The sequence below is a fragment of the Bos indicus genome, chromosome 5 (assembly GCF_029378745.1).
Source record: "Bos indicus isolate NIAB-ARS_2022 breed Sahiwal x Tharparkar chromosome 5, NIAB-ARS_B.indTharparkar_mat_pri_1.0, whole genome shotgun sequence".
Lineage (NCBI taxonomy): Eukaryota > Metazoa > Chordata > Mammalia > Artiodactyla > Bovidae > Bos > Bos indicus.
The window spans coordinates 97,086,242-97,110,494 of record NC_091764.1 but is presented as its reverse complement, the minus strand read 5'-3'; the positions used below and the strand labels follow the sequence as shown (position 1 = coordinate 97,110,494).

General features: G+C 45.7%; 1 protein-coding gene and 1 long non-coding RNA gene across 2 annotated transcripts; one reads left to right on the top strand and one right to left on the bottom strand.

The window, feature by feature from the left end:
- Nucleotides 1-4,787: 4,787 nt before the first annotated feature.
- On the bottom strand, nucleotides 4,788-6,171 carry LOC109559643 (uncharacterized). The gene is made up of 2 exons (XR_011566733.1): nucleotides 5,944-6,171; nucleotides 4,788-5,522 (listed from the first exon to the last, which is right to left on the bottom strand). It is a non-coding gene; the product is annotated as an uncharacterized lncRNA (long non-coding RNA).
- Nucleotides 6,172-8,565: 2,394 nt separating this feature from the next.
- CDKN1B (cyclin dependent kinase inhibitor 1B) lies at nucleotides 8,566-13,234 on the top strand. The gene is made up of 3 exons (XM_019961532.2): nucleotides 8,566-9,042; nucleotides 9,600-9,729; nucleotides 11,888-13,234. Exons 1-2 carry the CDS (start codon nucleotides 8,568-8,570, stop codon nucleotides 9,719-9,721), a joined length of 597 nt encoding a protein of 198 aa, XP_019817091.1. The 5' UTR covers nucleotides 8,566-8,567; the 3' UTR covers nucleotides 9,722-9,729; nucleotides 11,888-13,234.
- The last annotated feature ends 11,019 nt before the right edge of the window (nucleotides 13,235-24,253 follow it).

The window sequence follows — 24,253 nt, the reverse complement described above, 5'->3', positions numbered from 1 at the left end:
TAGCTTGGAGCAAAATGGAATTGTTTTACAAACACAGGCTGTCCCACGGAACTGAAATCCATGTAGTTGGACCTCCCGAGTTGCAGGATCCAGAAACTGGGGAGTTTAGGGTGCTCAGTGTTATTTGTCTCTCTAAAACCCGGGGTCTCAGGACCTCCCTGGTGAGCCAGTGGCTAAGACTATGCATTGCTAATGCAAAGGAGCCCGGGGTTCAACCCTTGGTCAGGGAGCTAGATCCCACATGCCACAACTAAAGATCCCTCATGCCGCAATGAAGACCCAGTACAGCCAAATGAATAAATAAATAAATGTGAAAACCTACAGTCTCTCTCCTCCTCCTTTCTTTGAATGTCCCTTTCTTTCTTCTGACACTGCAAGCAATCTTTATCTCCATCTCCATCACATATGGGCCAAAGATAGCTTTCTTAAAACTGCTCTTTCAATTCCGAATCTGTATTACCTTATGCATCTCTAACTTACAGTTTACTAACTGAAGTTTTTGAGACCTGGTTTCGAATTTCCAGGAGAGAGGATTTGGTCTGCCAAGTTCAAATCAGATAGCTACCAACTATCCCCTCTCTGGTCATCTTCAAGAAGCAAATGGGAGCAATGTCATATAATCCCTTAGCAGAAAAGGCTAAGGGAGCAAACTCTCTGAGAAGGTTGTGTGGGGCAGTGAAGAAAAGAGTGTTGCACAGGTCAACTGTGATGAAAAATATGGAGAACATTCCACATATACTTTTTCCCATACTTCTGAAAACTTTATGTGGGATCTGACCTGGTCATATGATTACTTTTGGCATATTTGTAAATACAGACAGGTCTCAGAGAGTCCTGCCAACCACACCATACCTTTACATTACGTGTCAGATTCATGTCTCCAATATTATCTCTGTTACCCATTTTTGTGTGGGGCGGGGATTATAATGCCTGTTTTTAAAAACTAACTATAATTATTTGGTTGAATCCCCATGGCTGCGTGATGGTTTTCTCTAGTTGCCGAGCGTGGGCTCTAGGCGTGCAGGCTTCAGTAGTCGCAGCACGTAGGGTCAGTGGTTGTGGCGCATGGTCCTAGTTGCTCCCAGGCCTGTGGGATCTTCCTAGACCAGGGATTGAACCCATGTCCCCTGCATTGGCAGGCAGATTCTTAACCACTGGACCACCAGGGAAGTCCCTTTGTTACCCTCTTAAGGAACATAACCTCTTATTCTTTTTTCCCTCAAGGATATAGTTCATTTCAATATATATACTGACTGTAACAAATCAAATTCTCAATCTTCCCTATTCTTTATCTCCCAGACTTTCCCATTTGTATTAGTTGTTGTTCAATCGCTAAGTCATGTCTGACTCTTTGAGACCCGTGCACCACACCACACCAGGTTTCCCTGTCCTTCACTGTCTTCTGGAGTTTGCTCAAACTCGTGTCCATTGAATCAGTGATACTATCCAACCATTCCATCCTCTGTCACCCCCCTTCTCTTTCTGCCCTCCTGTATTAGTTAAGATTGACTATAAAATGTTATAACAAATCGACCCAAACTAACATGGTTCGACAAAGTAGAAATTCGCTTTCTTCTCTTGGGTCAAGTCATTGATGGTGGCTCTATCATCTTTAATGTGTGGCTTCCAAGGTTGCAGTGATATTCACCTTAACAGTCCATGGGAGTGGGGAGAGAGAAGCGGAAGGGGAGGGGTCATGTGATAGGTTTTATACACTAGGCTGGAAGACACATATCACTTTTTCCTACATTTTGCTGGAAAATACCTATCATCAGACCACATCCAACTACAAAGGAGGGTGGGAAATTTAACGTAGCTGGGCAGCTGTATGCCTGGTTACAATTCTGATACTGAGGAAGAAGGTGAGAATGGAATTTGGTGGACAGCAAGCCATTTCTGCTGCATCCTCCCTTTGTGCTACTTCTCTTATTTAATGGCACCATTCTCTCAATTACCCTTAAAGTCATCCCCCATTTCTCCATCTTTCACCAGCCCTCGTATCTGTTCTGACTACCTAAGCAAACCCACATTCATTCCTTGTTTTCCATTCCTTCCTCTGCGCCACAGCTTAAGGCCCTTGTATCTCTTGCTTAGGCTGCCCAGGTGGCACTAGTGGTAAAGAATCCACCTGCCAGTGCAGGAGATGCAAGAGACGCGGGTTCAGTCCCTGGGTTAGGAAGATCCCCTGGAGGAGGGCATGGCAGCCCACTTCAATATTCTTGCCTGCAGAATCCCAGAACAGAGGAGCCTCGTGGGCTACAGCCCATAGGGTCACAAAGAGTTGTACACGACTGAAGCGACTTGGCACACACACAGCTCTTGCTTGGGCAACTGCAATCAGCCTTGAAAGTCACCTCCCTATGTCAGTGCCTCCATGCTCATCACAACCACCCTAGACTCTGCTGTCAGATGCCATTTCTGAACCCAAACATCTGACTGTCCAAGACAGCTTGGGGCCCTTTAATTTTTTTAATTAATAAAAAAACATGTATTGATTTGCCTGCACCAAATCAATTAGTTGTGGCACAAGAGATCTTTCAGTTGTGGTATACAAACTGTTAGTTGTGGCATTTGGGGTCTAGTTCCCTGACCAGGGATTGAACCTGGGCCCCTTGCATTGGGAGCACATAGTCCTATATTGTTTTAATTAATTCTTATTAGAGGTACTTCCTTGGTGGTCCTTGGGCTAAGACTCCATGCTCCCAGTGCAGAGGGCCCAGGTTCAATCTCTGGTCAGAGAACTAGATCCTGAGGATTCCAACTAAAGATCAAAGATTCCCTAGTATCACAACTGAGACCCTGCGCAGCCAAATAAATAACTTAAAAATTTTTATTGGTGTATAGTTGCTTTACAATGTTGTCTTCAACTGTACAGCAAACTGAATCAGCTACATATATATATATATCCCCTCTTTTTTGGATTTCCTTCCCATTTAGGTCACCACAGAACACTGAGTAGGGTTCCTGAAGCTATAGGTAGGTTCTCATTAGTTACCTATTTTATACATGGTATCAATAGTGTATGTCAATCCACCCCTCCACCCCCTTGTTAGTTTGTTCTCTACATCTGTGTCTCCATTTCTGGACTCCACATCTACGCAGCTTGGGTCCCTTAACTGTTACCTCCACTCCTGGTCAAGGTGGTGATCACTGCATACAAAGTATCTGCAGCTATGCCTTTGTAACTCAGTAGCTCACACCAGACAGCCTCCTGTTCTCTGTTCCAAGCCCTTTTTCTCTGGTCTCGTGGCTCATGCTTCTACCCTATTGCCTCACATTTGTGCTCTGTGCAAAACTCAGTTCCCTTTCGATTAAGGCCATAATGGGATTGTCCACCCACCTTTCATTTGGCTCCGTCCCTAGACTCTGTTTCTCAGAGCACAGGCTTGTTCTTGGTCAGGAGACATGTTTGAACAGTGATCATGTTATTCTCTTCACCAAAAGCTCCTTTGCTTACTGAATAAAGCAGACTTTTTCACTAGCATGTCACCCCCATGCCTGTCACTGTCTGATCCCAACCCCCAATTACCACCCCTGCCAATACATCTTTATAATTTTTATGGTCTCTCTGGAGTCCTCAAAGCATTTCTCCAAGGGCACTTTCTCATTCTTCAAGATCTGACTCATATCACCTCCTTGACAGCTTCCTCTTTGTCTCTCCTTTGTACTCCATCTTTGAACACAGTTCTTCCATATTCTGCTTTCTATCTATGGAGAGGGTGGTCTCCTTATCTAAGATGAAAGTGTTAGTCGCTCAGTTGTGTCTGACTCTTTGCGGCCCCATGGACAGTAGCCCTCCAGGATTCTCTGTCCTTGGGATTCTCCAAGGAAGAATACTGGAGTGGGTAGCCATCCCTTCTTCAAGGGATCTTCCTGACCCAGAAATTGAACCCCAATCCCCTGCATTGCAGGCAGATTCTTTACCATCTGAGCCACCAGGGAAGCCCTCTAGGATGAATACTCCCTAAAAGGCAAGAATTGTGACTTCCTCATCCTTTCATTCTCCACACTGCTGAGAATACCACCTTGGGGAATACCTTACCCATCGTGAGAGGACATCATTCCAGTGCTTAGAACCTCCTACTGCTTCAGTGGCCTCTCCTGTCATTCAGTCATGGATTAAAACCCTGCAGAGGCCTACCTCGCTTTGTTTGAGCAGATGTTGCTGCTGTTACTCCCTCCTCTCTCCCCTTTGTTCCTTGAAGACAAAATCACACTTCAGAACTTTTGTGTTTGCTGTTCCTCTCCATCCTCCATTAAAAAAAAAAAAATTAAGTCTTTTGAATTTGTTACAATATTGCTTCTATGTTTTAGTGTTTTGTTGTTTATTTTTTTTTTGGTCAGGAGGCATGTAGGATCTTAGCTCTCCCACAACGGATGGAACCCCCACCCCCTGCATTGGAAGGAGAAGTCTTAACCACTGGACCACCAGGGAAGTCCTCTGCTGTTCCCTTTATGGGGACACTACATGGCTGCTCTCTCTCGAGTCCTCAGAGCATCTCTCCAAGGGCACTCTCTCCATGAAGCCTTCCTGGACCACACTAGTCACACTGGAACCTCACAACACTCTCTTTCCCCCTCCTCTTGTTATTCTCCATAGCATGTATCACTTCCTTCCGCGGTATGTATATTTCACCCATGTATCACTGTGTATTTTCTGTCTCCTCTCCCCCTACTAGAGTGTAAGCCGTCATCCTAGTGTAAATCTGCTTGTTTACCTCTGTATTCCCAGAGTCTCGGATATCAAGGCACTCAGTAAATATTTGTAGAAAGAAAGAATAAGCAAATTAATAGAAAATGCTCAGTAAGTATTTATTAAATTGAATTAAAAGGGTCAGAAACAGACTGTGAAATTTCCAAACTCTAAAAATGTGTCGGTTTAGGAGCATAGTGAAATTGAGCGAGCGTCGCCTCACCGTAAACATCCTCGAGGAAGGATTAAAATCGTGTGCTCGAGGTGGGAGGGGCAATGGGGCCAGGAAGCGTGCGCCTTCGCAGAAGTTTTGGGGGCTGCCTGACTTCCCCCCTGCGAGGAACTGCACCTGGGAGGCGAGCTTGCTGAGCCGCCCCGCCGGGACATTCGGCTACCACACAGGTGTTTTCCTTTAAGTAATTTTGGTCTTCGTCTCTCTCCTAAGCTGTTAAAGGACACACACAAATCTTGGGTGGCTTATGAGCCACTTCTCAGCTCTAAGGAGAAGACTACCAAGAGTGAAACTGACAACAAAAACATCACCCAGGACGAGATTCTGGGGCGTGGGGGCAGCCGAACCCCCTTTATCAGAGCAGCGCGAGTGTAACTTTCTGTCTTCTCCCAGGCTCCGCCTTTAGGCTGTTTATTGGAAATTCTTCTCCCGGGCTCAGTCTTTTAAAGCCGCCGCCTACTGTCCACAGGAGGATGGCGCTCACAGCTCCGGGTTCTCTTCCCTCGGGGACTCCGTCGTATTTTTTTCACGCTTCGTCGCTACTACAGCGGACGCCTGCCCTCTCACTATTTGCCCCGCAGTTCTACGGTGCCTTGACTGTAAACAAAACACTTTAGATCATAGCAAGGTCGGAGTAAGCACAGCCTTTCTGCTGGCAGCCAGACGTCTTAAGGTGGCGTCACCGTGACTCGTTTGGTTTTCAAGATTAACAAAGCGACAAAATGGTGGTCCTACATACTAGTTAAAGAAATATTCAGGGTGCGTAGGGGATGAAAAATCCATTTTTAACTTTTCTGGAAGATATTAATTCCACGAATAAAATCCAACATCTGTGGCAAGGTGTAATACTCTAGGATGTCTCCATTTACATAGATATGGTAGCTGTGTACTTATGCATCTGAATTTATGCTCATATAGAATACAGAATTTTGGTGTAGTCCAACAACTGTGTAAAGATTTCAACAACAATAATCTATAATTTCAGGAGTAGGGTATAAAGTATGGTATTGAGACCTACCCTAATTTTTCTTTCCCTCTTCTCCATCTTCTCCAATTCAGTAGTGGGGGCATTCGACCTAAAATAAAAGAAAGAAAGAAGATGAGACCTTTTACTTAGATGCCAGGTGAAATATTTTCTCTCCATCAGGTAGGAAGTCCGGCCTTTGAAAGCACTGCCTCTCTTGCTGCTCTCTGGGTCTCACCCTGCCCTTTTGGAATCTGCATTTTAGTCATATTAAGTGCAAGGTCATACCAAAGGCCAGTGACAGTCGTATTTAAACATCAGGGACCACAGGCCACATCAAGAAAACAGCTGCAAGCAGCCCAGAGCATGAGAAGGAGCCATTTTGAATCATTTATAGGAGAGGAGGACCTGCAGACTATAGACAGGAGAATCACTCTGGGTGATACCCAGAGAAACCTCTCTTGAGTCTCAGTTTCCTCACTGGTTAAAAGACAAGGTTGAACCACAGGGTTTCCAAGGTTCCTCCTAACTCCTACATTCTGGAGTGTCTGAAGCAAGGCAGGCACACAAAGTGGGCAAATACTATGTGGGTTAAGAAAACAAGTTAAATGTCAAACTCACCTGTAGCATAAATGCCTAAGAAAACTGTAGTGCACAATTGCTGTTGGGCACTGTTAGAACCGGAGATTACTTTCCAGTAAAATGTGTAACTTTGTTCCAGAACAAAAGGAGGATAGGGAGGGCAGTTAAAGACCCTTTGTTTCAGATGTAACAGCCTGTGCATCCTGTTTTAACTTCCATCACCTTGCTCAGGAGCACACTGTTAGGTAAATTTCAAGTTGCAAAAGGGAGCAGAGAAATGCCGAAATACTGGGTTGACCAAAAAACTCGTTTGGGCTTTTCCATAGGATCTCCTGGAAAAATCCGAACGAACTTTCTGACCAACCGAACAATCTCAGACGTGAGGACACGGTTGTGGTTGCTTTAGAAATCACTTCGCAACCCGGACTTTCCGATTCCTTTCACTCCTAGAAGACCCGCCGCCCTTTAAAAGCGTCACTCACTTGCATCTGAATGGTGTTCTGGGTGGGTTCCAAGAAGCTGAGTTTGGTAGGAGAGAAGGGTGGAGGAAGGAAGAAGCTGTTGTGTTTGGCGGCTGGACTCAGGTAGAGGAAACTGCTACAACCCGGCAAAGAATTGAAAAATACAAAGAGGAGACGAGTTCCCACACGCAGCCCGCGTCAGTCATCTGTACTTGGGAGGCAAGAACCTGGCCAGGGGTTTAACCTCGTTTTTTGTTTTTTTGTTTTTTTTTAAACTAAAAGTGTCTGAGACAGCTACAAAGTTTATTAGGGGCTTGAGAGACCAGTTGACTTTTTGATCTTGCAATCCTTTCTTATTTTTTATTGAGGGAGACCTTGGGTTCAGAATACATGATTAAGACTGCATCTATTCAAGGGTAATTTGTAGAAAGACGTCCTCCTAGGCTTCTCCCCTAAGCCCCTAGCCTCCCCTAGAAATAGCAAAGACTTCTAGGTTAAGGGTGAACTAACCACTGCTCACCCCCAGCTTAAGGCACCCAGGCCGAGGGGCTCCCCGCCTCCCCCGCCGTGTGAGCGATTGGGGGCCCCCGGGGGGGGAGCCCAGCTAGGGGGCCCAGCTCCCACACTGCATCCCCCCATCCCCCGCTCGGCGAGTGCGGGGAAAACAAGATCGCCAGCCATGGGTACCACCACTGGCGGCCGAACACCTTGGAGCTCTCCCCGGCTTTCCCGGGCGAGGAGCCGGGGAGGTGCGCAGCGCCCGGGATCAGAACACCCGCCGGCCGGCACCGCTGCCCAGGCCCCTCCCCGGCTCCCCGGCCGTTTGGCGAGCTTGTTTGTCTTATTTGTAATTTCTCCTAGGCCAGCCGGAGCAGGTCTGCTGGCAAGACGTGCGCCTCCCGCAGTCACGCGACCAGCCCCGGGTCCCGGCCGCGCGCTCGGCGGCGGCGGTGGCGGCGGCGGCGCGCCCGGGAGGCGGGGAGGCGCGGCGGGGCCACCTTAAGGCCGCGCTCGCCAGCCTCGGCGGGGCGGCTCCCGGCGCCGCGACCAATGATCTCCTCCTCTGTTTAAATAGACTCGCGGTGTCAATCATCTTCTCCTTCGTCAGCCTCCCTTCCACCGCCATATTGGGCAACTCCAAAAAGGGGGCTCGTCTTTTCGGGGGTGTTTTTTTTTCTTCCTCCCCGCTTTCCTCTGGGCTCACTCTCTCGCCGCTCCGCGACTCCGCGACGCCCGCAAGGTTTGGAGAGGGCGCTCGGGCGGCGGGACCCGCGGGCTCGCGGCGGCCGGGACTCGGAGCGGCTCTGCCCCCTCCTGTCTCGGCGGCGCTCGGCTCCCCTCCCCTCCGCTCCCCGCCCTCCCGCTTGAACGGCCGGGATCGGGGCTGCCTGGCCCCGGGGGGCTGCCCCTCGCCCCCTCCCCCAGCCCCGTGCGCGCCTAGACGCTCGGGCGCTGACTCGGCTCGCGTTTGTTTCTCTTGGCTCCAGGGGCCGGCGCAGGGCTTATAAAGAGGGGCTCGGGCTGGGTCGGGGCGTTTTGTTTTGTTCGGTTTTGTTTGGCGAGAGAGAGAGAGAGCGCGCGCAAGAGCCTCAGTCGCCGAGACCCCCCACCCCCACCCCACCCCCCGGGAGGAAGATGTCAAACGTGCGAGTGTCTAACGGGAGTCCGAGCCTGGAGCGGATGGACGCCAGACAGGCGGAATACCCCAAGCCCTCGGCTTGCAGAAACCTCTTTGGCCCGGTCAATCACGAAGAGTTAACCCGGGACTTGGAGAAGCACTGCAGAGACATGGAAGAGGCCAGCCAGCGCAAGTGGAATTTTGATTTTAAGAATCACAAGCCCCTGGAGGGCAAGTACGAGTGGCAGGAGGTAGAAAAGGGCAGCCTGCCCGAGTTCTACCACAGACCCCCGCGGCCACCCAAAGGCGCCTGCAAGGTGCCGGCGCAGGAAGGCCAGGATGCCAGCGGGGCCCGCCCGGCGGTCCCTTTACTTGGGTCTCAGGCAAACCCAGAGGACACGCATTTGGTCGATCAGAAGACTGATGCCCCGGACAGCCAGACCGGGTTAGCGGAGCAGTGCCCTGGGATAAGGAAGCGACCTGCCGCAGATGGTAATGACCCTTTCCGATGCCTAAAATGTCTGTCTGTGTCTGTCTGCCGCGCTCCTTTCCTTGCTCGAGGGTCTTTAACCGCAGCTTTCTTTTCAGCGAGTTCTGACTTAGCTTTTGGGGCGGAGGCGGGGGGAGCGCACTTTGCTACTCTGAGGTACATGAGTACATGCTACTTATTTAGTTGCCTGCTTGTCTGTTTATGACTTTTAAGTCAGAAGCTTGAGATTGTGTTATCTGATCATTTCTCTAACTGAAAACATCGCGGCTCCTCCCAGCTAGACAGCGGTAGGTATGTGACAACGTTGGGATGTTTATCAACTGCCTCCTTCTTCGCTTTGGAGAGAGAGCTTTGAAGCGTAGAAAATACACTTTCTGTTATGTGAAAACAACTTCATTTTGTGCCCTTAAAGGCCACTGGGAATGACGGACCCAGGATTGTGGGTGGAGGTGGTGGGTTTTTTGTCCCTTGACTCTTGGGCTCACTTCTGTCGGCCATTGTTTTTTTCTAATAAAGATTGTTTGTGTGTGTTCTTTTTAAAATTCCCTCTTGCCCTTAGATTCCTCTCCTCAAAACAAAAGAGCCAACAGAACAGAAGAAAATGTTTCAGACGGTTCCCCCAACGCCGGTTCAGTGGAGCAGACGCCCAAGAAGCCTGGCCTCAGAAGGCGTCAGACGTAAACCACTCGGTGGGTTGATGACTTGGAGCAAATAAGTGACACCCCAGTTGGGTTGCAGGAACTCGTGGGCTTTCAAGCCCCAAGATAACCCAATCTCAGTGGTGGCTGGCAGATGAAAACTTGTGGGCTTTTGTTTTATGCTTTGGGAGGACAAAAAGGTAGGAATGGGGAAGACTGGGAATCAGTGGGGAGGTACTATAGTTCTTCCCGGTTTTCACCTCCTGAGATTATTTTCCTTTGAAGCACAACTGATCAGAACAAGTGTCCCAGGCAAGTACTTGTAACCGAGGCTCCGTGAGTAAGAAGGTCAGTTGCCTGAAGGTGCCATCAAAACATGTCCAGAACAATAGGTTCTTTTTCCATCTGACCAAGAGCAGGGGTCTGCCTTCATCCCACTTCATGAGAATTCATCTCCCAGAGGACCACATTGACTCAGTAACAGCTTTTGAGCTCTACATGGGCAAAAATGGCAAATAAATGATTTACTTCAGAACTTTGAGGGAAAAGTGAGGCACTTTTCCTCACTGAAAAAGTGGTTCATATCCAGATAATCAAATAGTTAGAAATGTCACAAGAGAAATATGTGACTTGCTTTTGTCTTTATCATTTTCATATGCTCTCACACTCTCTGGCTTCATATAAGTTTGGAGGATGGAGAAGGAACCTGTGTGTTTAAAAAAATAAAACTGAAATGGAAGGCTCAAAAATACTAAGGTTCCTGCGGAATTTCTGATAACACTGAAGTTGCAAAGCAGAAGTTAGAGTGACTCTGCCAGAGTAAGCAATCCAGGAACACGTCAGCATGTGTATGCTAATCATGCTATAACAGGAGAAGCTGGGTACTTGTAGAGGAAATGGAGAGTACTTATCAGGGCTGGCAGGGGTAGGTGTACCCCCAACTTTAGAAGTGGAGATTTTTGCCATTTACTAAAATATGATCAACATGAAAAGCTAATTTGAATAATCAGCCCCCAGCTTTACACAGATTGGTCTTCTTAAGGATCAAACTACACATATTCATAGTCTGTAAACTTCTGACAATAACTATGTCCTTCTTTCTCTCTCCAAACACTCTCACTAGCCTAGCATATAAAGAGATCCTAAGAAATGTTTACACTAACTTTTAAAATCCTCATTTATAAAAATTTTAAAAAGGATGAAGGTGAGGTTCAAGTTGGTTGTGTTTTTAAATCAGTCTCATATATAGGACTTGGTTACATATACCTGATATTTTTCAGAGCTTATATAAAACAGTGCTATGAAACCTCTACATCACAGCTTCTATATATGAAGTAGGTAAATTGGATGAAAATGATTTCTGAAGTAACCCTAACACCTGCGGCTCTTGGTTTGTGACTTGTGGCATAGGTCGTCAGATGAGCAAATCAGACCTGCTGAATTTTGATCTGGCTCCATTCTCACATACCGAGAAGCACTTGTTAGTAAATATTGCCAGTTCAGAGAATACAGGAAATCGTAGTAAGGACCTATTCATAAGCATTCGTGTGTATATTTGTACATATGACTAAGACTAGAAAATTTTGGGGGAAAAAAAAAGTGAATAGAATTTTCTTTGGAGAGCCTTTATAAATATCATTGCCAGTTATTTTTCAAACTGAGAAAATTTTGCTACTCTTAAGTGTTATTGGTTTCTGAATTTTCCCATGTCTGTTCTTTCTCATCTTTGACCCCAATTCTCTAGACCAGGGTTTCTCAACCTCTGCACTGCTGACATTTGGGGCCGAATAATTCTTTGTTGAAGGAGGCTGTCCCAGGCATTGTAGAATGTTCTGGCAGCATCCCTGATCTATTGAAGCACATGCCAGTAGAAACCCCTCCGGTCATACCCAGTGTGACAACCAAAAATGTCTCCAGACATTGCCAAATGTCCCCCTGGGGGTGGGGGGATGGCGAGGGGCAGGCAGCAAAATTACCCACTGTTGAATACTGCTGTTCCAGACAAAAGCCTATAGCACAGGGGAGAGTGAAAAGCCAGTGAGAGAAATGTTGGTTGGAGATGACTCTAGTCACCAGCTTTTAGTATGTTCGTTCTTTCCCATTGCTCAGGTATTTCCCAGCTAAAACTAACAAAATAATTCCGGTAATATATTGACAATGTTATTCTAGTGCCTTTTCTTCTAATTCTTTCTCCTTGTTTCTTTTGCAGAACTAAGAGTATGTTTCCTTGTTTATCAGATACATCACTGCTTGATGAAGCAAGGAAGATATAAATTAAAAATTTGGAATACATATCGCTGACTCCAAGAATGGACATCCTTTACAAGCACTGAACAGCAACAGACTTAATAACACTAAAGTTTTAGGCACTCTTAAATCATCTGCCTCTAAAAGCGTTGGATGTAGCATTGTGCAATTAGGTTTTTCCTTATTTGCTTCATTGTACTACCTGTGTATATAGTTTTTACTTTTTATGTAGCACATAAACTTTGGGGAAGGGAGGGCCGGGGTGGGTACTGAGGAATTGGCATGGGGGGTTGTATTAAGAGCTTGCTTCGATTTAGAGCAAGGACAAAAATATTTGACTTGCATGAAAAGAAGCAGTTTGGGGGAAGGGTTTTTGAATTATTTTCTTTAAAGATGTAATGTCCCTTTCAATGAAAACTGATATTTCATTTAAAAAATCATCCAAATTTGAACACTGGCTGCAGATAATTGCTGTTTATTTTTACATGAAGTTTTTTTCTCATTTGGGAGCTCTGATGATTCCGTTATGTAGTAGCAAATGGCTTTTTTTTTTTTTTTTTAACAACAACAAAAAACTCAGTGCTTCCCACTAGTATCCCTTACAATTGGCATTTACCAGTATTCAGCAGTCTGGTAATCACTCCAGGTACCTCTGGCCACTCTGGCATGTATGTGGGGAGTGTTCTGAATGCTCAGAATTGACCATTTAATTTTTATCAGATTTTTGAGAACATTTCTTAATTTTCTTTTCACTTCAGGGTGTGTAGACACAGTCAAAATAATTCTAAACTCTTGGATATTTTTAAAGATCTGTAAGTAACTTGACATAAAAAATAATGAAATAATTTTTAATTTACAGCTTCTCATTCTGTTTCTTAATTTGTCCAAAGGATAGTGGTATTTTTAAAGGAAAGTGCATATAGAGAAAAGCACCCGTGGGTTGGTGAAATGGATACTACATCTTTAAACAGTATTTTTACATTGCCTGTGTATGTGTATGAAACAAAACCATTTGAGGTGTACCTGTGTACATAACTCTGTAAAGACACTGAAAATTATACTAACTTATTTATGTTAAAAAGATTTTTTTTTTAATCTAGACAATATACAAGCCAAAGTGGCATGTTTTGTGCATTTGTAAATGCTGTATTGGGTAGAGTAGGTTTTTCCCCTTCTGTTCTTCTGTTAAATAATATGGCTATGCTTAAAAGGTTGCATACTGAGCCAAGTATAATTTTTTGTAATGTGTGAAAAAGATGCCAATTATTGTTACACGTCAAGTAATCAATAAAGAAAACTTCCAGAGCTATTCGTTGAGTTGAACTGTATGTAAATATACCTTACTAAGCTTGAGGTGTTCGACTTAGCATTCTAGTCATTTCCACAAATGTAATACGATGTGGCAAATACCTAGATAATTCAGGCCTACCACTCAGATGATGTTTATGTAGGACCGAATGTAGTAGTCACGCTTTTCCACTTAGTTCTGTATGGGTGGACAAAACTTTAGAAGTGGAAAGTGGGAAAGCCACATTTTCATATTAATAAGATGGTAATATTTATATCTTCTAGAATATGAATGTGTCAGAACCAAAAATTCTTACATAAGTGTAGACTGATCACACACTTGCAGGATTGAAAATGAAACTAACATGGTGACTTCTCTAAATTCTGCATTTACACACACAGAATGTTGTAAGGAGCTAGTGCAATTGTTCAGACCCCCTAAGCTACACCTCTCTTCCAAAATATTCAGATATATAGGTCCTTTAGCAGGGGGCGTGCATTCCACACTAATTTAGATAGAACAGGTATCCTTCAAATTGAACTGGCCATCACACACCAGTTCCTCAACTTTACATTTCCTGGTTACACTCTACACAACCTAAAACTGGTTAATCTGAATACCCAATCTGAGGGTTTGGGGGTCCCATATCCACATAGCAAAATTATTTTTTATTTAAATAAGAAAAAAAGTTAAATTTACTAAGATGATCCCTCTAATTTAAAATTCCCTTAGAAAATGTGGCTAAGGTGTAAAAAGTAAATTATTTTTTCTAGGAATCTGCAAATGGTTAAATCGCAAAAATCTGGATTTGGATTAAATAGTTTCTCTTGAATAGTTGCATTTAATTTATTGTACCTCAAAGGGGGCTCTAAACAAGATGATTTCAGCTTATTTTGACCCGAAATTGCTTATCCAAAAAAAAAAAAGGATTGTCTGTCTGCGACTGCCGGGAAGGGAAAAATAGGTCCTTTGGTGGCTGGGCCACATCTTCCAAGTTGGGGTATTATTTTAATTAAAGGCTAAAGGTGTTTTTGTGATTCTATTCAAAACACGAAGGCAGGGTGTTTTTCAGGAAGAGACTGAGAAAGCAAGAAAAACAATTCAAAATGGGGAGGAAGGAGTGGAGAGTCAGGAAATAATGAAATAAAGTCTCTCTGAGCCAAAAAGTACTTTAAAACGTGTTTCTATCAGATGGGGGGCAAAAATCCTTTTCTAAAAGCTGCTTCTACCCCCCACCCCCGTTTCTTTCCCCAAGAGGCATCGTTAATCCGAATTTTTAGAGATTGCGTTTTAGGAGTACAGGGCCAGAAAGAAGTGGATGCTCGCCGCGCCAGGCACGTTCACAGGAACGCAGCCCCTAAAGTCATCGTGTCGGTCCTTCGCCCGTTCTGCGTCAAGTCTCTAAACGTGTCCCCGAGATTCTGACCGTTCTCTCCCCGACCCCAGACTGCCTGGCCCGCCGCGGGCGTCGCTCCGAGGGGATGCGGCCGCCGGCCCAGGCACCCCCCACCCCGCTACTCGGGCCACCGCGCCGTAGTCTCTCCGCCCTGAGCCGCAGCCCTACGATCGCCCGCCGCGGCAGTTGCGGGGTCGGGCTGACCGGAGCCTCGGCAAGAAAAGACTATCAAATCTAGCTCCTCGTCTGCTACCGGCGGCTCCCGCAACTCCCGGATCGCTGCGCGCAGTTCCCGCGCCCCGGGCACCCGCAGGCCGTGAAGGGCGGCTGCGCCTCGGCCCGCGCAGCTGGGCTGGGCGGTTTCTCCGAAACTTGCCTCTCTCATCATCTCCCCTCTGGGCTCAGAAAGAAGCGAAAACCCCCATTCCTCTCCACAATCAGACCCTGCCCATCAGTACCCCGTCAACTCCAGGGCGCTGGGGAGATGTGAGCGGAGGGGAGAACCTTTCCGAATTCGTGGACCCTCCAGGGCAGCAGTCCGCTCCCACCCCCACCCCAGGCTCCAATGATCCGCAGCCCCGCGCATTTCGAAAGCCTTCTCGGCTCGCCGGCGGCCCAGGAGGGCCGCAGCCGCGCGCTAGAGGAGCCGAGCGCCGCTGCCGCTCGCGGGGGTCGCTTCCTCGCTTACACCCGCTCTGCCAAGTCCCCCGGTCGCATCCCCGCTGCCCAGTGAAGGGGATCAGGGCAGAGCAGGGAAGAACTAGGAAACTGTGGGTCCAGGGGCGTGATTGCAGACGAAGGGGACCGTGGAAATCTACAGGAGGGGAGCGGGGCGCGCGGCCTTTCAGGCCACGGTGCGCCCACCGGCCGCGCGCCGGGACCTTTCCCGGATGCCGAGGAACGTTGCCTTCGCCATTTCATCTTCACCCTTGTTAGCGTAGACACTTGTTCTTCCGAAGCTTTTTCTGACTGGGAAAAAAAAGTGTTTTGAAAGCTCATCTAGGATCTGCTATCTGTTTTCCAGACTATTAGGTTTTTTTTTTAAGTTTGCCAAGTCTTTCACCTGGGCCACACCCTATGCTCGCTGCCCTCCCTCCCGGCCAAAATTAAGGTGAAAATCCTGCGCAGTGGGGGAGGGCAAGAGGGTCCACGGTCACGCTTGACCCTGCCTTCCCGGGTGTCGGCATGGGGGCGGTGGCACCGCCTGTATCTCGGCTTGCGTGGGGGTGGGGCAGGGTGGGGTCAGCGCCAGCCCGGACCCCGCAGAACCGAAAGTGTAGCCTTCGCACGTCAATTCGAGGCCCCGTGGAGTGGGGGTGGGGGGGATGGTGGTGCTCTCTGCGTACTGGGCCTGTCCCGCGTGGGAACACACACAAGAGGGAGGCAGGAGTCAGTAAGTGAACAGTACAAAAAGGAGTAGAGGCGGGCTGGGCGCGAAACATCGACGCGCCTCAAAAGGAAGGCGAAGAAAAGGCCGGGAGAAGGGCGCGCAGCCGGGGGACCGCGGGGCCGGGGGATTGCATCATTGTAGCTCCCCCGCCAGAAAAAAAAATGGGCTCCGAACCGCGGCCACCATCATGGCGCTCGGGCCGGGCCGCGCTTCCCGCGCGCCTTCCCCGAGCGCACGGGGCCACGGGCGCTTCGCGTCGAGCGAGAGATCTGCGGACACGTTCCCCTTCCCTCTTTGGCACCCGGCCCCCACCCGCTCCTGTCTTTTGTGTCCTTGTGGACATGTGTGCGTGCCTCCCCGCGAGTGTGTGTGCAGACCCGAGAACTTGCAGATTATTTTTTTTTTCCTCTTTTTTTTTTTTCCCCTCCTGTGCTGGTGGTTGTAAACTTGATTGGCATTGGCTGCGCCCACTGACCCCGGCGCCGAGTCCACTGAAGATTTAAGGTGGATCCGAGAGGCTGCAGCTTCGGGCGGAGTCTCGGGCTTTTAGCTAGTTTTGGAGGAAAAAAAAAAAAAACCCCAAACCGTGCGCCCGCCGTGTTTTTACGCATCCCCTGCGGTACCAGCCCTGGCGCCCGCCCCGCCCCGCTGGCTCCTCCCTCCTCTCGCTTCCTTCCCATTGGTCCGCGAGGGCAGTTTGAATTTTTTTTTCCTTGGGACGCTTGTTTTCTCGGGGGGAAAAAAAAATTCCTGCGCCCCAGATCGTGTGATGAAAGCTACCTCGGCTGCCGGAGGTGGGGTGTTGTAGCCGGTTTTGTGTAGGCGGGAGGGAGGTGGGTTGGTGGGCCGAGTTTCTAGTCCCAAATTTTCCTCCTAAGAGCGGTTGACAGTGTGCGCGCGGGTCGGGGGGCGTGGGGCCGCGGTAAACTATCTGGAGACGCTCGGGCTGGGGGGCACAGTGTAGTATAAAAACGTTAATGGATGTCCAGGGCGCGTCGTTTCCCCGGCTGCTGGCCAGTGAGACTGGGAGGCGCTGGCAGGAGCCCTAGAGAAGACGCACCTTTCCCCTGCCTTGGGGAAGCATCGGGAAGGGCGAGGGGCGGGGAGGTGAAGGTGGCCGGGAAAAATAGACCGTCTCATTTCCTAGGAGGCTGAGGAGTGGGGTGGGGTGGGCAGTGGTAAGAAACCGAAAAAGTACATCTATAGCAAAAATGTATTATTTCAAAGGTCATCCATTCGGAATCCCTCGAGATTCAGGCAGTGCCATTTTTTACTGAATTTGTGGGGAAAAATTGCTTTCTGTCTCTTGATTTCTAGGGTGTTTTTGAATAAGAAAAATGTTAAAATCGAGATAGAGATTGAGACTGAAAGGGCTTTTGATTTTTGAATCTGAAGTGAATTCTTTCTTTACCATGTAGGATACTGTTATTTGTAATACAGGTCTAAAACAAATGATCTCCTTCAATAATTTATATCCCAGTTGTGTTTTAATGTGAAAATTTTGAAAGTTTATAATAATTTGGGTTATTCTCCAAATTACTGTATTTTCAGATTAGTGAAGTTAGCATATATACAGTTGCTTTCCCTGTTATTTTTGTGGCGGTGTACCTGATGATTTTAACCAGCTACCCAGCGCCAGCCTTCAGTATAACAGTTCCTATTCTGTCCAACCTACAGTCCATTTTTTTTTTTTTAAACTACTAAACTTCCCCAATACTTCCTAACCTCACTAACCCCTTAAGGTTAGCCCAGACCACCTGAGCTCTTCAGACCACCATCAACCAATCTCCTTGTGCCCTTAGCAAGGAATTTTTGATGTTACAATGCCTCCCCTACCTCACCCCAATAGACAGATTAGCATTAGGAAGCAGTGATCTCGTTCCTGGAAGTACTAGTCAAGCGCTAGTCTCCATGGCCCCTTAATAGGGACATCGCGGGAAAGATTCAAATAGCAAGTGAATATTAGGACTAGTGATTTTGTAAGTCTGTTCCAGACCTTTGAGATAGTGTGTTTCCCGTCTTAGAGTTTCTGGATTTCTACTAAATTAAGCAGTTTATCTCGTTCATTACCATTTTCTTTTCTTTCTTCTTCTTTTTTTTAATATGGACCGTTTTTAAAGGGTTTTTTTTTTTTGATTTGTCACAGTATTGCTTTTGTTTTATGGCCAAAAGGCATGTGGGTCTTAGCTCCCCAATCAGAGATGGAACCTGCACCCCCTGCGTTAAAAGGGAAAATCTTAACCTCTGGACCAGCAGGGAAGTCCCTCGTTACCGTCTTCTAGTGTTATGTTATCCATTGTGGTAGCCAAAAGCCGTATGTGGTTGTTGAGCACATGAATGTGACTAGTCCAAGTTGAGGTGTGCTATAAATGTGAAATACACTCAGGGCTTCCAAGAATTAGTATGAAAAAGTGTTAAATATCTCATTAATAATTTTTATATTTATTACATGTTGAAATAATCATATTTTTGGTTATTAGGTTAAAATATTAAATATAATTTCGTCTCTTTCTTTTTACCTTTTTTGTGTGTGGCTACGTGACAGTTTTAGTTTATAGATGTGACTCATGTTTTCATTGGACGTTGCTGTTCTAGACCAACACTCCTGGTAACTTGAAGCCCCATCTTTGAGATCGGTGGCTGATAATACTGAGGAGTAGGTGGTAATATCTAGCTGTCATTCTCACTTCCCAAGTTAAATCAAGGCCTAGAGTGGCTTCAGGGACCCTTAAAGAAATCTGCCAGCACCCGACACCTACTGTTTAATCTCTAATACGTAGTATTGGTTTTGAGCCCAGACTATGGAAATATGGTACAATTCTGTGGCTCAGTGCTAAAAGAATCCACCTGCCAGTGCAGGAGATTCAGGAGCCTCAGGTTTTATCCCTGGGAGGGAAGTTCCCCTGGAGGAAGAAATGGCAACCCACTGCAGCATTCTGGCCTGGAAAATCCCGTGGACAGAGGAGCCTGGCTGGCTATAGTCCATGGGGGCCGGAAGAGTCAGACACGACTGAGCGACTGAGCATGCACTGTCTGATGAAATCAGACTTGATCACAGCTTTCCACATTATGTAGAGAACCTGAGAAATTCAATATGTTAGACATGACTCTGAAAAAAAACATTTAGACCCCAAATGAAGTCTCCATGAGTAACTTTTCACTAGCCCTTAGCAGCAGAGAGGAGGGTGGTGGGGAGATGAAAGTGTTCTCATTCTAAGATTGTATCTCTATCAGAAGATTTGAACAAATGAAAAGATGTGCCATATTTTGGGGTAGGAATACTCAACATGATAAAGATGGCAATAAATTTATACCTTTGCACTAAATTCTAAGTTCTCATTCTATTTCATTCCATTGTCCAATCAGTTTAAACACTGAGAACCATTTTACTTTAATTACTGTAAATTTAGAATAGTTACAATTACTCATAACACTAATCCTCCACACCCCAACCAGTACCTTTATACTTCTTTTTTTTTTTTCCCCAGAATTTTCCTGGCTTCTTTTCCTTGCCTTTTCTCCCCCACCCAATGGATTTAAAATGAATTTCGTCTAGTTGCAAATATAATGCCTATTGAGTTAAAATATAAATAAAGTGGGATCTTTATTTCCTGCTTCATACCAGATAAATTCCTGAAGGATTAAAAAGCGAATTTTTTTTTTTTTAAATGAAGCCATAGACATACCAGAAGAGATCTCAGAGAATTTTTAAAATTTAATCTTGGAATGAGGATGGTCTTTCTAAGTATGACACAACATATAAAATCTATAACCTGAGTTTCCCCAAAATCATTACATTATTCTGGTTTTGCCTTCTTATTCATAAATCCAGTGACATAAAAGTGTTCTGTGTGGAAAGCTCACCATAGAAAGTCAAAAGACAGTGACTTGGTGGTGGTAGCTGCACAACAATGTGAATGGACTTTGTATGCTTAAAAGTGGTTAAGATGGGAAGTCTTATGTTACATTGTAATAACTGTGTATGCACACAGGCTCAGTGTGTCTGACTCTTTGCAACTCCATGGATTGTAGCCTGCCAGCCTCCTCTGTCCTTGGGCTTTTCCAGGCAAGAATACTGGAGTAGGTTGCCATTTCCTACTCCGATAATTAACTATGATAGTAAATAAATATGCAACTCCAGTGGTCCCCCCTTATCCTAGTGGATGTCTGAGTCTGAGGATAGTTCTGAACCCTGTATACACTGTTTTTTCCTAAACTAAGGAGTAGCTGTGCTAGACAGTGGGATGATTTTTGTCCTGGGTGGGATGGGGCCAGACCATTGAGAGATTTCATCATGCTACTCAGACGGTCCTGCAATTTAAATCTGTGAATTACTTCCAGAGTTTTTCATTGAATATATTTGGACCCCAGTTAACTGAAATTAACTGAAACTGAGAACATTGAAAATCTGGATAAGGAGAGACGACCATCCTGAAAGAATTTTATTTTTTTTTAATAGTTAATTGTTTTTTTAATTAAAAAAATTATTTTATTTGGCTGTGCTGGGTCTTTGTAGCTGCGTGGAATTTTCTCTAGTTGTGGTGGTAGGGGACTACTCTCTAGTTTTGCACAGGCTTCTCATTCTAGAGACTTCTCATTGCGGTGGCTTCTGTTTCGGAGCACAGGCTATAGACCATTTGGGTTTCAGTAGTTATGGTTCCCGGGCTCTAGAGCACAGGCTGAGTAGTTGTGCATGGGCTTAGTTGTTCCAGGCATGTGGGATGTTACCAGACCAGGGGTGCAACTAGTGTCTCCTGCATTGGCAGGCAGATTCTTTACCGCTGAGCCACCAGGGAAGCCCCTGGAAGAATTTTTAAGTTCATCCATGTCCCACCTAAAAGAATCTCACAAGATTCTGGATCCCATCTTTTTTGAGGCTCTGAAATGAGACTCTTCAGGGTAGAGTTACCCAACTTAACTCTGTGCAAGACCATTTTGGAAGTAACTTCACCTTCCCTGGTGGGTCAGGTGGTAAAGAATCCGCCTGCAATGCAGGAGACCTGGGTTTAATGCCTGGGTTAGGAAGATCCCCTGGAGAAAGGAACGGCAACCCACTCCAGTATTCTTGACTGGAGTGGACAGAGGAGCCTGGCAGGCTACAGTCCATGGGGTCACAAAGAGTTGATCACAACTGAGTGACTAACACTTTTCATCCTTTATAGTTTCTATTTCTCTAGCTATATAATGAGGATGCTTATAGTTCTCTCGAAGGATTATTAATACTGTTTGGTGGCATAATGTGTGTGCAGTATTTAGCACAGTACCTGGTATATAATAAATAATAATCATTGTATTAATATATACAATTAATAAGAACAGCCAGTTTTGTTTTTTTTTTTTGTCCATACCATGTGGCATGCGGGATCTTAGTTCCCTGACCAGGGATCAAACTCATGCCCCTGCAGTGGAAGCTTGGAGTCCTACCACTGGACCACCAGGGAATTCCCCAAGACACCCAGTTCTTATTTTGGATTCTCAAGTAACCACAACCAGCGCTATACTAACCTTGTCAATTTATTTTCTTATTTTTAATGACTGCTATTGTTACCCTTAAGAAGAACAAATGATTTTAGAGGAGGGTGGTAATTTAATGAATAAAATGAAGATATTGTAAAAACTTGTGAAAATGGTAGAGTTTAATGTGGGAGTTCCCTGGTAGCCTAGTGGTTAGAATTAGCTTTCACTGCCATAGCCTGTGTTCAGTCCGTGACGGGATAAATGAGATCCTTCAAACCACACACCGAGGCCAGGCCAAAACAAAACAAAAAGGCATTTGTTTAGTTTGAAAAGTGTGTTAGTCACTTAAGTCATGTCCAACTGTTTGTAACCCCATGGACTATAGCCTGCCAGGCTCCTCTGTCCACGAAATTCTCCATGCAAGAATACTGGAGTGGGAGAAGGAAATGGCAACCCACTCCAATATTCTTGCCTGGAAAAGTCCATGGACAGAGGAGCCTGGCAGGCTGCAGTCCAGGGGGTTACATGACTGAGCATGTGTGCATGAGGGTGGAGGGAGATGGGTTGGTAGCAATAAAGTGGTAGAACTTAAAAAAAAGAATACTGGAATGGATAGCCATTCCCTTCTCCAGGGGATTTTCCTGACCCAGGGGTTGAACCTGGGTCTCCCTCACTGCAGGCAGATTCTTTACTATCTAAGCCACTGGGGAGGTTTAGGGTCATCATTTATTATCTTGGAAAGGACCTGGTATAGATTTGTTTGGGGTACTAAGTCAGTAACACTCACACCCATACAAAAGACAATGGCAAACTGGAAAAAATGTTGGCAGCCTATATATCGAAGACCTCGTTTCCCTGATAAATAATTTCTACAAATCAACAAGAAAAAGCAAACAAAGTAGAAAAGTAAGCAAAGTATGTGACCACGATTTTCAGAAAAGGAAATACAAGAGACTCTTAAAAGACATGCTCAGGTGTAGTTTGAGACTGTTAGGATATGTCATGTGCAGAGTAGGTGAGTTTGGGTAAATAGAGTTACAGTTAGCATCTCTTGGATGCAAAGTTGACCATTATTCTTTCTTGAGATTTTGACATTTGCTTCCCTCCCTTTTGTCCAAAGCTGAGTGGTTTTTTCCCCAGCTTCACTGAAGATCAAGAAGCAAGGAATTTGCATTTGTGAAAGCCATGACCACCTTTCAAGTTGAGGAGAAATCCCTCTCATCCAAACCATCTAATTTTTGGCTTTTGGCATCACCTTACCTTGCCCATAGAAGTAGGTGCAACGACCTTTGTCAACATGTTTCATTCATTCTTGATTTTTTTTTTTTTGCCACACCACCATGTAGCTTGCAGGATCTTAGTTCCCCAACTAGACACTGAACCTGGGCCCTGGGCAGTGAGAGCACAGAGTCCTAATCATTAAACCACCAGGGAATTCCTCATTCCTGGTTTTAATGGCTGTATATCATTGGATAATCTGAGTTTCTTAAAAATTGTTGCCTTATTCTGGCTTTCCCTTTACTTTCTCTATTGTTGTAAAAAGGTTCAAGCAGAATTTATTATATGATAAATATGAAATGTTAAATAAGAAGAGAATGTGCTGTGCTGTGCTAAATCACTTCAGTCGTGTCTGACTCTGTGCGACGCTATGGACTGTAGCCTGCCAGGCTCCTCTGTCCATGGATTCTCCAGGCAAGAATCCTGGAGTGGGTTGCCATGCCCTTCTCCAGGGGACCTTCCCAACCCAGGGATTGAACCCATATCTCTTATGTCTCCTGCATTGGCAGACGGGTTCTTTACCACTAGCGCCATCAGTAGAGAATATTATGGAATAAATACTAGGTTTTAGCTAATCATGTGAATAAAGGGTTAAATCCCTCCTACACACACATATACACACATACATATCGCATTTTATGTTATCTACTGTAGGTTTAGTCTTGGATTCAGCAGTTCTACAATTTACTTTATAGAAATAATCGTATGTGTGACTAAATGTGGGCTTCCCAGGTGGTGCAGTGGTAAGGAACCTGCCTGCCAATGTAGGTGACATAAGAGACTTGGGTTCGATCCCTGGGTCAGGGAAGATCCCATGGAGGAGGGCATGGCAACCCATTCCAGTGTTCTTGCCTGGAGAATCCCATGGACAGAGGAGCCTGGTGGGCTACAGTCCATAGGGTCACAAAGAGCGGGACATGACTGAAGCGACTTAGCACACATGCTGCGTGTGCCTAAATATATATTTACCAGAATGATTGTTGTTAAGTTATATATTAAACTTCAAAAGGAAACAAAAAAAGTAAACAACCAAACAACCTCCCCTTTGATATAGGATTGCAAGATTGATTATTTGATTGGACCAACTATAGAATATACAAAAAAGACACAGATGACAGCTACTAAAACACCCCAGGTAGCTTTATTGGTATGAATAGGGAAAGTTTATAATATTAAACCTGGCACAGAACAATATTTATAGTATGATCCCATTTTTGTAAAAATATTTTTTAAATACCTGGTAGCTCAGACAGTAAAGAATCTGCCTGTAATGCAGGAGACCAGGGTTTGATCCCTGGGTTGGGAAGATCCCCTGGAGAAGCGAATGGCAACCCACTCAAGTATTCTTGCCTGGAGAATCCCCATGGACAGAGGAGCCTGGCGGGGTACAGTCAATGGGGTTGCAAAGAGTCAGACACAACTGAGCCACTAACACACAGACATGCACACGTGCATAGACCCATGTCTATGAAAGATTACCTCTTCCGTGTTTGAGAATGAGATTATGAAGCGATTTCGC

Bases quoted from the DNA above. Each gene is read 5' to 3' on its own strand.
- CDKN1B (XM_019961532.2), top strand. From the start codon at position 8,568: ATGTCAAACGTGCGAGTGTCTAACGGGAGTCCGAGCCTGGAGCGGATG. The intron at 9,043-9,599 runs GTAATGACCCTT...TCTTGCCCTTAG, and splicing joins GAAGCGACCTGCCGCAGATG to ATTCCTCTCCTCAAAACAAA.